General features: G+C 39.5%; 2 protein-coding genes across 9 annotated transcripts in view; one reads left to right on the top strand and one right to left on the bottom strand.

Moving 5' to 3' along the window:
- Window positions 1-533: 533 nt before the first annotated feature.
- Window positions 534-10,905, bottom strand: dph7 (diphthamide biosynthesis 7). 3 transcript variants are annotated; one of them, XM_025002451.2, is made up of 10 exons: window positions 10,763-10,905; window positions 10,326-10,489; window positions 7,301-7,434; window positions 7,129-7,216; window positions 5,297-5,391; window positions 5,060-5,220; window positions 3,602-3,674; window positions 3,433-3,498; window positions 3,168-3,340; window positions 534-1,677 (listed from the first exon to the last, which is right to left on the bottom strand). In XM_025002451.2, exons 2-10 carry the CDS (start codon window positions 10,449-10,451, stop codon window positions 1,268-1,270), a joined length of 1,326 nt encoding a protein of 441 aa, XP_024858219.1. In that variant the 5' UTR covers window positions 10,452-10,489; window positions 10,763-10,905; the 3' UTR covers window positions 534-1,267. The 3 variants fall into 3 exon arrangements, with proteins under 3 accessions (XP_024858219.1, XP_017295358.1, XP_017295359.1); XM_017439869.3 differs by having other exon boundaries at window positions 10,758-10,877; XM_017439870.3 differs by having other exon boundaries at window positions 5,060-5,217; window positions 10,758-10,877.
- A 146-nt stretch (window positions 10,906-11,051) lies between these two features.
- Window positions 11,052-13,400, top strand: part of LOC108250139 (endophilin-B2-like) — a 52,586-nt gene continuing 50,237 nt past the window's right edge. For 2 of the 6 annotated variants that reach the window (XM_017439878.3, XM_017439874.3), the window contains exon 1: window positions 11,052-11,247. In XM_017439878.3, coding sequence (XP_017295367.1) covers window positions 11,185-11,247 — 63 coding nt within the window. In that variant the 5' untranslated portion in view covers window positions 11,052-11,184. The remainder of the gene's footprint in view (window positions 11,248-13,400) is intronic. The other 4 variants (XM_017439875.3, XM_017439876.3, XM_037976726.1 and 1 more) reach the window with 4 other exon arrangements.

Raw genomic sequence — 13,400 nt, 5'->3', positions numbered from 1 at the left:
GCCTTTCAAACTAAGATCTGATGGTGATAAATGGAGTTTTAGCTGTTTAAGTCAAATCTTGGAAATAATGTGCACAATCTGTTAGCACTTGGAGTGTGATTAGGGAGGACTTTCAGCAACTATCACACCAGACTTTAGCTCAATTTCTGTGAAATTGACCAAGTTATAACCATTTTCCTGCTACCTCCGGTGACTGGCAGATATTAACTGTGAGGGTAACTGTGGCAGCCATCTTGGATAGGCTTGACTTGAAAAGTGAATCACTTGTCCATCCACCAGTTTGAGATATTTTGCTAACAGAGTTGATTCCAGTAGTCAATGGTATGTGCTGGAGATAACTTTCAGCTACTAACACAGTAAGATTTTTGGTCAATATTTACAAAATTAAGTATGTTATAGGTTTTTGCTCACTATCTGTAAAATTACTGTTTTAGTCATTTTTGGTTTTGCTAAAGTTGAATAGATGTGGAGGCCACGTTGCTTGTGAGAGATTTTGAAAACACCCTTCAGTGGTGAGCAATAATAAACAGCCATAATTACTGGCAGATTTATTAAAAATCAAATCAAGGAAAAAAAGTGACATTTACATATAGAAAATTGTGTACATTTAAATATGCTATTGAGTATTTGGTTGTGTAACTGGTGTGAAAACACAAAGGTTGCTAACAGTCATACAGTCCAAAACAAATGAACTGTAATCAGTTCTGTAATTCAGAACCCCCTGAAGTCAAAGAGCTGTTCACTTTTGTTCAGCCTAAAATCTGCAGAGTCATAACTGATATGATCTATTGGAGATAAACAAATAAATGTAACTAACAATGAAAGAGACATTTACAAATGTTTAGTTTCCTTTGAACAGTAATGTAGGCTTCAGGTGAAATATTTATTCAAGGTTACATTTGGAATGAGCCTGAATGAAAACATGAATCAGAAGCCCCTTAGAGAAGAAAGGTACTTTGAAGTCCAAAGTCAGACATATTTCTGTCTGGTAAGGGTACAGAGAACACGAAAGGTGTTTGTGTGTGTGTGTGTGTGTTTTTAGGCATTTATAACACTTAAAACCAAAATGTGAGGGTAAAGAGTTGTTGGTTTTGCTGCTACAGTACAAAAAGAGAATAAGGATTACATTTGTTTCATTATTAAAAAACAGCATCATAAAAATAGTTTTTGGTGATCGGATAATCTCAAGTGTTGTTGAAAACTCATCTTCATGATTAAGCATGTAAATGGAACGATATATTTGTATAAGTCTACCTCAGACAGTTTATCAGCAATGATCTGACTCCTGTTGAGTCTCATCTGGAGTCCAATCCCAGCGCCACACGTGGAGCATGTGGTCATAGAATGAGCAGCTGGCTAGCAAACAGGACAGTGAGGGAGCGTCCTTGTCGGGGTAGGGGGCTGGACCTGCAGCAGGGGAGGGAGAGGGGGCTGCAGTTTCCTCTGGGATGTATCGGCCTGCATCGTCCTCCAGGGAAGTGTCGAAGCTGGCTGTGGGAGATTCATACTGGATCCGTAAATGTCCTCCGCTCTCTGCAAGACTTTCCTTTGAATCTGTGGTGGGAGGGGACTGGGGAGCGGAGCCCTTGAGGGACAGCCTGGACCAGTCAGCTCCATATGCCAAGGAGTTGTGAAGGATGTAGGAGGACAAAACGGGACATGATCCTCCATCGCCCTCTGAACAGTGACAAGTAAACAACAATAATTATTAACAAAACACACCGATTCCTTTAAAAGAAGGAAAAATTATTATAAATTCTATTATTATTATTATTCTCAGGAACCGAAAACTGAAGCTTAGGTTCTTCCATGTTTGCAGCAGGAGCTTGCATATCTCTTAGAAATCTGCTGGATTGTTCAGTTTTTTTGCAGCTATTTGTTGGACGGCAGCATCACAGCCGGAGACACGTTAAACTTCAGGGAAGAGACAAAAATGTATTCAAGTTTGCCTCAAACAGTGTGGTAGAACCACAGATATCAGCATTTCACTATAACATTAATGGCCTAGCATTCCTCAAAGGATTGTGTATCCCACCCCCACCTTCTCTAGTGTTAGACTGAGATCATCTGATGTTGAAATGTGATAATCTTTTTGGTCAAATAACATTATCTTGTGATATTGTGAGATCCTTTAAGATGTGTTAGCACTCAGCGTATGTGTTGGGACTCTCAGCTTCTACCACACAAAACTTTAGCTAAATATATGCAAATCTGACTAAGTTACAGCTACTTTTATGATGGCTAATGTTGATTAGATGTGGTGGCCATCTTGAATTGGGGTGATGTCAAAAGTAAACAGTTGTGATTACTTTGATGAGAGAGTAGGTTGTGAGATATTTTGATAGCAGACAGAGTTGACTATCAGAGTCACTCTAAACACACACCCCAAGTGCTACCACGTCTCGAGACGCAATTTTGTGCAATGGTACCAAAATGACTACAATATCCTCATTTCTCATCATAAGATGATCTTAGTTAAAAACTCTGACAGGAAAGGTGGCGGGTGATATGCATCCTTCAAGGAATGCTAGGCCTTTAATGTAGTCTGTTCCCATCATCAAATTCTACAAATTAAGAGAATTCTAAACGCTGGATTTTCAGCCATCTTAGATAAAATCTTTTGTTGCAAGTAGAAAAAAGAAAATTGTAAGACATTCTTTGGATGAGCTTGAATCAGAAAGTTGTTCAGTGTGACTAACATCTTTGTCCCAGCCATGACTGTCCACATGGCTCTCTTTTTCTTCATCTTCCTCAGTATTCACACTGGTTTCCTACTTTATCATACTTGTTTTATTTGTAGCTTTTAAATAATGTTTTGCTAGTTTTGCCATTTAACTACCATTATGCTAATAATAGGGTTTAACTACTGTTTTGCCAATTTTAGCTTTTATCTACCATGTTGCTAATTTTAGCATTTGCAATGTCTCCAACTTTCTTTAATTATTGGACTGATTTTTGTTGGATCTTTGACATACTCAGTTCTCCTGCAGCAAAATGTCGGAACTGTTCGACATCTATTAAATCTTGCATTGTACAGTGTGACACAAGTTACAATCAAAATTTTATCATCTCCAGCTTGCAGAGTGTGACATGTACCAGTCGTTTATGATGGGCAAAAATGACAGTGTGAGCCAGGCTTAATGAGGAAGAGTCCAGTTTTTCCTAACCTAAGGCCTCCTGGCAGTGAAGAATATGGAAGTCATTATGCATGCAGGCTGCTAGCAGCAGGTACTGATTGTCTGGGTGCCACTTCAGCCTCCACACCCCACCACCCACTGGAGTCTCTCTAAGGGGCTGCTTCATGTTCCTGCTATCCCACAGCAAAACCCGCTCATCGTAGCTGCAGAAGAAAAAGATCGGAGCATGATAAAATGACTAACAGAATGAGAACAGCCAACAGTACATTTGTTCACCAAGCATGCGGATACTTGCCTGCCTGTAGCCAGGATGTGTTCACGGTGAGGATTGCTGTGAATGCTGCAAACACCCATTGAGTGACTTTAGGAGAAAAAGAAGAAAAAAAAAATCAAATTTTCCAGCAGTTCGTCAAAAATGACAATTCTTATCATAGATGACCCATCAACTCAGGTCCTCTTACTACCTTTTACTGATAAAAACAGGGCGTGAAGAACCAGCTCTGAGATCCCAGCCTTTGAGTTTGCAGTCATCTCCACCTGAAATTCACAAACATTCATGATAAGTAAAAAAAAGATTACAAGGTTGTAAAAGTAGGCTAATAAAATCTCAGGAGAACAACAACAACATACTAACCATGTCATTATTTATTTAACTAAATCAAAATGTAAAAGATGGATCCAGGTGCTGCTAAACAAATGTACTGATTACTGATGATCATCAGTTATTCAATAACTTGTTCTATAAAAGCAGTAGTTTTGTTTTGTTTCCTGTTCTGGAGCATACAGGTGAGTGTTAAAGACATCAACAGTGGGCTCAGAGAAGCAACTGTTGCTACCCTTCAAACTGAGAAGGGTTAACGCTAACTTCCAAACTATTTGGAGTTCATCATTCTACAGAGAGAAAGATTATTCACAAGTGGAAAACATTTAGGACATCTGCCAATCTTCCCAGGAGTGGACGTCACAGCAGTCACCCCAAGGTCAGACCATGCAATGCTTAAGGAACTGACAAAAACCCCAAGAGCTCCACCTCAGATTCTATTGGCCTCACTTAGCAAGTTAAAGGTTAAAGATCATGACAGGACATTTAGTAAAAGACTAAACAAGTACGACATCACGACTTAGGTTTGTAAAGTTACATCTGAATGAACCACAAGACTTTTGGAACAATGTTCTTTGAACAACTGAGACCAAACCCGAGATGCAGAATGTTTGGAGAAAACTAAACGCAGCATATCAGCACAAACACCTCATAGCAACTGTCAACATGGTGGTGGCCATGTGTCTGACAGCTGAAGCACGGACCAAACTGAGTCATGATTAACAGAATAATGACCCCAAACACAGCAACAAATCCACAACCGAATGGCTGAAAAAGAAAAGAATCAAGGTGTTGTAATGGTCCAGTTAAAGCCCAAACTCCTTAACCTGATTCAAATGCTGTGGTGTTACCTTACAGAGCTGTGCAGAAATAAAAGTCTGCAAATGAATTGTGAAGAATTTCCAGAACTGATTGCAATTGATGGTTGAATTTAGTTGTAACCAAAGTGAGGAATATTTGCTGTTTTCTAATTAAATTTTATTTTACAAAAATCTTGATTAGTTTCAGTTACATTCACTCCCAAACAATCATTTAATGATGTAGAAATTGTGTTAAAAACAAAAATTCAAATCATATGCTCTGACAACTTTTACAATTTTAATTAATTGTCAAACATGGTGACAATCAGACAATTCATCATATCCTAAAACGTTGAAATTAAGAGAGTGTATATTAAACTAATAATGCATGTATGTAAAGAGAAACAATTTAAGCTTTCACTTAATTTTTTATAATAATCATAAAATTATGTTAATTATTAAACTTTAAAGAAAGCGTTACCAGTTTTGTACTGACAGATTACAACCCTGAGCTTTGTTACCAGAATAAACCAGCTGTGTGTCCCAGTAGGAGAAGGCTGTGATCCAAGCCTCGAAGTCGTGGGCCTTCCACTGCGACAGAGCCATCAGAGAGCCTTCAGCCAAAGAGAAGACGCTGATGCAGCCTGCAGAGTCACTGCATGTCACCCGCACGTCGCTGCTGCTGAAAACACACCAGCTCAGATATTTCTGTTACCGGGAATCTGACAGACTGTTTAAAGCTGCTCGAACTCTGGTACCTGTCCATTCTTCCAGTGGACCAGTCCAACGACAAAGTGAGTCGCTCTGCTCCAACCTGGCAGCTGCACAGAGCCTGCAGACTGCGCCCACCTTCCTATTGGACACACAGATTCACGAGTGCAGACTGTAACATTGTAATGAACACATCCTGCACTACAATGTCTCCTGTACAACATCAAGACAGAACAAGTAAATACGTTAAAATGTTGACAATTGTTCATATTATTATTATTATTATTATTATTATTATTATTATTGTTTTGTTTAAAGCCACAAAACCACAGGACAGTTTTCCACTTTGCCTCAGTCCATTATATATGAGCTTTGGTCCAGAAAAGACGGCAGTGTTTCAGGATGGTGTTTCTTCTTATGACTTTTCTTCGAATGATAGGGCATAAATAAGCATTTGTGGATGTCACAGTAAACTGTGTTTACAGACAATGATTTGTGAGCCCATGCACTGATGCCCATAACACAATCCGAGCTGTCGCCAGAGGGCCTGAAGGTCACGGGGCTCCGATATTGACTTTCAGACTTCAGATTCTTCAAATCGTTTGATGATAATATGAACTGTAGATGATGGGATATTCAATATCTTCCCAATTTTCCATTAAGGAACATTATTCTGAAATTGTTCCACTATTTTTAGCCACAGTTTTCCACAGACTGCTGAGCCTCTACCCATCTTCACTTCTGACAGATTCAGCCTCTCTAAAATGCTCTTTTTACACCCAGTCCTCTGACTGACCTGTTGCCAATGAACCAACATTCTCCTTCAGCTGTTTCTTATTCATATCGCTTACTTTTAATTCATTTCTTAAATCTGTTGCTACTATGAAATTAAAAAAGTTACCTTATTTTTTCTAAAAACGGTACAATTTCTTAGTTTAAACATTTAATGTTTGCCATGTTCCATTGTGAATAAAATATGGGTTTATAAGATTTGCAAATTGTATTTTTCATTTACAATTTACACAATGTCTCAACTTTTTCAGAATTGGGGTTGTAAATACTTCTGGTGACATTAAATAATAACCTGCCTAACAGGTCATATTATTTGGGCACATAAAAGCTTCAAAACAATACTGTAGTATTTTAAAAGTTGTTTCCTTAGCAAATATGCCATAATATGGATGCACTGCTAGTCGAAGTGGAGGTGGCGTTTTCACCCAAAAAGCCTGAGTACCCAGATGTGGAGCTGCTGTCACTCTGGAAGTTCCATCATGGCTTTGAGCATGTAAGCAAGTTCTTGATTGGTCCGTCTGTAAATGACCAATGGTGAGTTCAGGAACTGCTCGTATTTGTGTCAATACTGCAGGACTGTAGTGTGAAAGGTTAGATATTGGTAAGGACAGACAAGGGTAGACAGAGTCTGCTGCGAAGATATTTGGTATTCTGAAAACTTTGTAGACTTTTTTTCCTGTATGATCCTTATGCAGCTCCAGTAATCACTCTGCAGTAATCAGCTGCAGCTCCAGATTCTAGTGGTCTTGTGGACAGATCATCCAGTCTCTTCATCAGGATTATCTTTGCCTCCTGGATGTTTCTCTGGTTAATGCCTGATGTTGTAGTCAGTCCATCTCACAGGTGGGCATGTTTTACAGAAACTAATTATAGAGTTTGCTATGACCATCCAAACTAGTCTAAACCATCTTTTATGAACCGTTTTTCCTTTTAGCAACATAACTTAAAGCAGCTTAAAGCCTGGAACTCCATACTCTCCAGTGGTGAACTGATCTCCTCCTCACTAAACCCTCTGTTTCTGAGAGACCTTACCCAAAGGTTATCCAAAAGCCTACAGTTGTGATTCCTCTGAAGCCACGTTTCTCACCTGACTGTCTGACAATGTGAACATCTGCAGCTCTCCTGTAGCAGCAGCCATTCCCAGAACCGGCTTCTCTGCCATGGGAATGTGGCACCTGAAGATAAGCAAAAACAACTTGACAAAAAGGGGAAGGAAATGGTGACTTCTACAGCCACACTAGTCAAACCTGATTTCTCACCATTTCAAATCTAAAATCGCTGCTGTGTCTGTGCGCTGTAGTTCAGTGAGAGGAGGCCTCAACGGTTCCTCTTGACAAAATTCAAAAAGGTAAAGACGTCCAGTACGGCTGGGGGCAGCATCTTCTTCCCCAACCTGCAGCATTATTAGGATGACAAGCAACAGACATCAGCATGACTATTAATTTCATGACAAGTTAGCTCTAAAATTGTATGTTCAAAAAAATGTAAACTTTTGAAAATTTGTTCCAACTGGGTTATCTAATTTTATTTTTGGTTCTACTATATAATTTCCTTACAAGAGTTCAAGAATTTATATGTTTATTCCAGATTCTCTGAACCTTTTGATATTATGAACTGTATGATGATAAAATCCCGAAATTCCTTATAATTGTACGTTGAGAAATGTTCTTAAACTGTTGGACTATTTGCTCACGCAGTTGTTCACAAAGTGGTGAACATCGCCCCATCCTTGCTTGTGAACGACTGAGCCTTTCGGTCTTTTCACACTCAATCATGACACTCACCTGTTTCCAATGAACCTGTTCACCTGCACATGTTTTTTGAGCATTCCTCAACTTTCCCAGTCTGTTGTTGTCTCTGTCCCAGCTTTTTTGGAACATGTTGCAGGCATCAAATTCAAATTGAGTGAATATTTGCAAAAAAAAACAAAGTTTATCCATTTGAATATTAACTATCTTGTCTGTGTAGTGTATTTAATTTAATATAGGTTAAAAAAGATTTGCAAATCATGGTATTCTGTTTTTATTTGTTTAAAACAACGTCCCAAATTCATTGGAATTGGTGTTGTAGAAAATTTATAATAAAAATAATTGTTACATTTTCCACCTGCCTTCCTCAGCTTTGAGCTGGTTAAGTTCAACTCAGCTACATACACAAAGTCTTCTTAATGTAGTAAACCCTGGATAGGAACCCAGAAGTTGAAGCTGGAACTAGACCAGCTTCCCTGTCGGCTGGTTCAAGTCCTGTGGCCTCTATGTAAACGAACAGGACATCGCACTTGATTAGAAATTAAAACACACCTCAAATAGTCTTTTTCAAGTGTTGACTTTTGATGATTTACATACCGTATTTTCCGGTCTATAGAGCGCACCCACAAAGTTTTAAAAAAGAACTGGAAACGTACATATAGAAGCCGCACAGGGCTATAAGCCGCTGATATCTCCGCCGCTGTTGGTTTTCAAGAGGGGAAAAGAAGAAAAAGTTGCCAAGTTGAGCTTTAACTGAACATAACTGACCTGATTAGTTTCCAAACAGTGCCAGTAACATAGTAAAAGTGCTGATCAAACAGCAGTCCAGCCTTTTGGAAGCCATTAATGATGGTGGATTCATTCACTCTGCTCCACGCTGTTAGGATCCACTGACAGTCCTCAGAAAATGATGCTCTTCGCATTCGGACAGTTTTTGTGAAGGATTTATCCCCACTAGTCATCCAAGCCTCCCATTTACCCCTGAGTGCCGCTTTAAATAGTAATATTTTTGAAAATACTTTGGGATGTGCCATTTTATACCTAAATATGCATGTGTGAAAAGTTTCATTAAGATCCGCCAACCTCGACTTTCCACCCTGTGACTGATTTTCTCTGCCGGCTGCTCTTAATAGAGCACACATACACCATTAATTCAGCACAGTTAGCAACATCGGTCGACTCGTCCAGCTGAGAAGAGAAGACAGGGCTGTCAGGAACAGCAACCGACACCTGTTCCTTCAAATCTGATGCCAAGTTGGAAATGCAGCGCTGGATGGTGTTATCAGACATAATAATAATAATAATAATAATAATAATATGTATAATATACGGGCTTCATCTTAGCAGCATAAGCTTCTTCCATCATCACTGAACATGTCTGTAGCAGCAGGTAAGATTAATGTTTCACAGATGTTGTGAGATTTACCTGCTTTAGCTATGCCTTATGATTTGATGCTTCAGTTGCCTTGTCATTTAAAGTGCTAAAAGATGACTTACTTTCTGCTGTGACCGCAGTTTATTAAGCCCCCTGTCAAAAAAACTCCCAGGGCTTGATCACCAAACTTAGGTGTTTGGTCTCAATATGACACCGGAGTCGACATGGTCTCATAGTGTCATTAGTTAGCAGCTCTTGGCAGATAACACACTGTGGTAGTGGAGCATCTTCAGATCTAGTCCATGAAAATACAAACTTTAAATCAGGGGTGGCCAATCCTGGTCCTGGAGGGCCACTATCCTGCATATTTTACTTGTTTCTCTGCTTCAACACACCTGATTTGAATCAATGGGTGATTAACAGGCTTCTGCAGAACATGAAGAGGTCATTAAACCACTGAATCAGGTGTGTTGGAGCAGAGAAACAAGGAAAACATGCAGGATAGTGGCCCTCCAGGACCAGGATTGGCCACCCCTGCTTTAAATAATCATGGTGATACTTCCTTCTTTATTTGCTTGGCTCAGACTCTGTCCCCACACTCACTATAGCTTTAGGTACTAAAAATGAATCCATTTAGACTTTGGCATAGGCTACCTGAAGTTGACTGAATGTCTGCAGTTACTTTTTTTTGTTTGTTTGTTTTCTCCTCATGTTAAATTTTTTTTTTTTTTTTTTTTTTACACACCCTTCTTTTGCTTCCCTATTTAATCACATAATCAGGTGTCCACACTTGCCACCACACCTCTATGGGCCTGTGATTCATGAATATCTTCAAGAAACACTACAAGTTGTTGTCAAACATTTCCAAGCAATTATAAAAAAGAAATATACAGAAGCACGAACATTTACTGTTTTTAGCATGAACGCTGGACTTCTTTGTTCGATTTGTGGAGTGCAGCTGTAGTTGGTGCATGTAAATAAGAACTACACACATTTATTCTGATAGGCTTTTGTTTTTTTGTGAACCCCACACCAGCATTATCTGTGTGTCCCCCTCTGAAAACTTCCTGGGAGCGCCCCTGAAGTAACACCAAAACCCGCGACAGCGATTATTTGTTTCGTACGACAGATAACAGGATAAATGCTTGTTTGTAATCTTACCTCTTTGTGAAGCTGATATGTCCCACAGGCCAGGACATTGTGGTTAGAAGCAACAGGACACCACTCGACAGTGTCCGCACTCAACTCCGTGTCAAACACCTGAAGACTGCGGGTCCTCGACTTCATCGTGTCCACCTGTTCTGCATAACGTTACCGTACCGATGCTACAATTGCAAAATAACACATCCTGTCACGCTCCAAGTTCAAAAGCAACTGTATACTACCGCAAACGTATGTTAAGATTTGAAGCTAACTCTTATCATCAGCTAATATGCTAACAAATAGTTCGCGCATTAACAAGAATGCTAAACTTATCTCGTGCAATATCTAGCGAGATAGTCTGTGAAGACACGACACCATTTCAGTTCAGAAAATTCACTGTTCATTTGAAATAACACCGGTAATCCACAAAACTAAACATTATCAACAAACCTCACATGTGTTCCAGCTCCAAATCAACGCCATGCGTCCTTACGTCATCAGTGGTCATGGTGCTGCGTTCAGGGACCACAGTAAACTAATAAAGAATAGAAACAGCTGGATGAATCAGGAAGATATGTCAGACGACGTGCCGTCAGATGAAAACAAGAAGCAGTTCTGAATTTTCACATTGTGATGAGAAGTTCTAACCAGCAGTGAATACGAGAAGAAAAGTAGCGTGTTTATAAATATTTAACCCATAATTTAAAAAGTGGGTTATTTGGTAGAATCGTGTGTTTGACGTAACAAGAAGCAACGTCCAGTGTGATAGCGTCAAAGACATCACGTGACATTTTGGCCATTAATTTTTAGCTGCTGCAGTTGGAAGCTGTCACGAGCGTAACACCAGTAGCTTGTATTACTTTTAAATACAAACGAAATGGATTTCAACGTGAAGAAATTAGCTTCCGGTGCTGGACTGTTTTTTACACGAGCTGTCCAGGTAATTATCAAATGAAATACTCGTTCTGTGCTGGTTTAGGTTTTGGGCTAACACTTCCTTTCATTCTTCCTGCCAGCAGCTCTGTTGTTACGTTTCGGTTCGTCTGACTTTGCAGTTTTTGCTTCGTCAAACACAACGCTGTACACCCAATTTTTATATATTCAGCTTTGTCTTTGTCATCGTGAAGAGCAGCAAAAACGCTGTCCTGTCACTGTCAGAGCTGTTAGCTACTAGAGTTCACTTTTACACACAAATGATTCATACAAGAGCTGAACAAGGTTTGATTTTTTTTTTTTTTTTTTTTTACTTATTTGGGTGCATTCAGGGCTGACCAGGGACAGATGAGGCTAATAACGAAGAGGGGACTATTTCACTAAATCTAAGGGAAAGACCTAACTCAACCTAACTTGATTTTATAAAAGCAGAGGTACAAAAGTTGACATTTGATTTGGAGTCAGCCTGCTCCAAAACAGGCTAACGATCAGATAAGTTCTTCCTGGAGTTTGTTTTCATCGCTTCCTCAGGATTTACCAGATCAGTCTTTTTTGACTTTCTCCCAGTTATCTAAAACACTTAATCTGTGTCATCCAAATCTATGCACTTTGTTTTGTATTGATTATCTAACATTAAATGACTATAATTAGGCGCAGAAACTGAAATTTATTGACTCATAATTACAGTAGCTGGTTCAGTGACATCCAATGTGTGTACTGTATAAAACTAAATTAAAGGCCTAGCATTCCTTTAAAAATGCCAAAGATTTAGACCGAGACCATCATATTCTGAGAAATGATGGAGTTGTAGATGTTGTTGTCAAATCTTGAAAATAGCTTTATGCATGGTCTCACCAAATATTGCAATCTCTTGCATGATTAATTACTGGCCAGAGGCTGAAGTACAGTACCAGATGTTTTATGCTTTTATTGCTGTCATAAATCAGTCATGGTCAATATAAATGGGCCTTTTTGATAAAAAAGAAACACTTCAGTGTAAAAAAGAAACCACATTTCTAAGAGTATTACCAATTAAATAAAAACATGTAAGATAAGTGATTGCATAAACATTCAACTCTTCTAAAGTGTTCTTCTTTTAGTTTTGGCTGTTCCCTTTTACAGGGGATGCCACAGTGAGTCATCCTCCTCTCTCCGTCTTCTGCGTCCTCTGTCCTCACTCCAGCTACGTCCATTTCCTCTCTAACTCCATCCATATATCTCCTCTTTGTCTTTTTCCTGGCAGCTGCATCTCTAACATCCTTCTACCAATATACCCACTGTCCCTCCTCTGCACATGTCCAAATCATCAAAGTCTGGCCTCTCTAACTTTATCTCCCAGTCATTCAACCTGTGCTGTACCTCTGATGACCTCATTCCTAATCCTGTCCATCCCAATCAGAGCCGATTCTCGATGCAGTCCCACCTCCACATTGAAGATATCTGTCACTCCTATAGCACACCGTACCACTGTCCTGCTGTCCTCATACATGTCCTGTACCAGTCTAACATACTTCTCTGCCACTCCAGATGTCCTCATACAACACCACAGCTCCTCTATGCTTTTTCTAAATCCACAAAAACACAATGAAGTTCTTTCTGACCCTCTCTGTACTTCTCCATCAACATCTTCAAAGCAAAGATGGCATCTGTGGTGCTCTTTCTTGGCATAAAACCATACTACTGCTCACAAATTGTCACCTATTGTCTAAGTCTAGCTTCTACAACTCTCTCCCAGATCTTCATCATGTGGCTCATCAACTTAATTCCCCTGTAGTTGCTACAACTCTGTACATCAGTGGTCTCCAATCCTGGTCCTCGAGGGCAACTATCCTGCATGTTTTACTTGTTTCCCTGCTCCAACACACCTGATTCAGTGGTTAAATTACCTCTTCATGTTCTGCTGAAGCCTGTTAATCACCCATTGATTCAAATCAGGTGTGTTGGAGCAGAGAAACAAGTAAAACATGCAGGATAGTTGCCCTCGAGGACCAGGATTGGAGACCACTGCTGTACATCAACCTTTTTCTTAAAAATGGACACCAGCACACTTGTCTATTCCTCAGGTATTTTCTCACTCTCAGAAATGCGATTGAATAATCCAGTCAAAAACCTCACTGCCATATCTCCTAGACATTTCCATACCTCCACTGGTACACTGCT

Source organism: Kryptolebias marmoratus, linkage group LG1 (assembly GCF_001649575.2).
Source record: "Kryptolebias marmoratus isolate JLee-2015 linkage group LG1, ASM164957v2, whole genome shotgun sequence".
Lineage (NCBI taxonomy): Eukaryota > Metazoa > Chordata > Actinopteri > Cyprinodontiformes > Rivulidae > Kryptolebias > Kryptolebias marmoratus.
Note: the sequence above shows the minus strand (reverse complement) of the source record. Positions and strands in the feature narration are given on the sequence as shown.

Bases quoted from the DNA above. Each gene is read 5' to 3' on its own strand.
- dph7 (XM_025002451.2), bottom strand. From the start codon at position 10,451: ATGAAGTCGAGGACCCGCAGTCTTCAGGTGTTTGACACGGAGTTGAGT. The intron at 7,435-10,325 runs GTAAGATTACAA...ATAATGCTGCAG, and splicing joins CATATCAGCTTCACAAAGAG to GTTGGGGAAGAAGATGCTGC. The intron at 1,678-3,167 runs GTTAGGAAAAAC...GTCACTGTTCAG, and splicing joins TCACTGCCAGGAGGCCTTAG to AGGGCGATGGAGGATCATGT.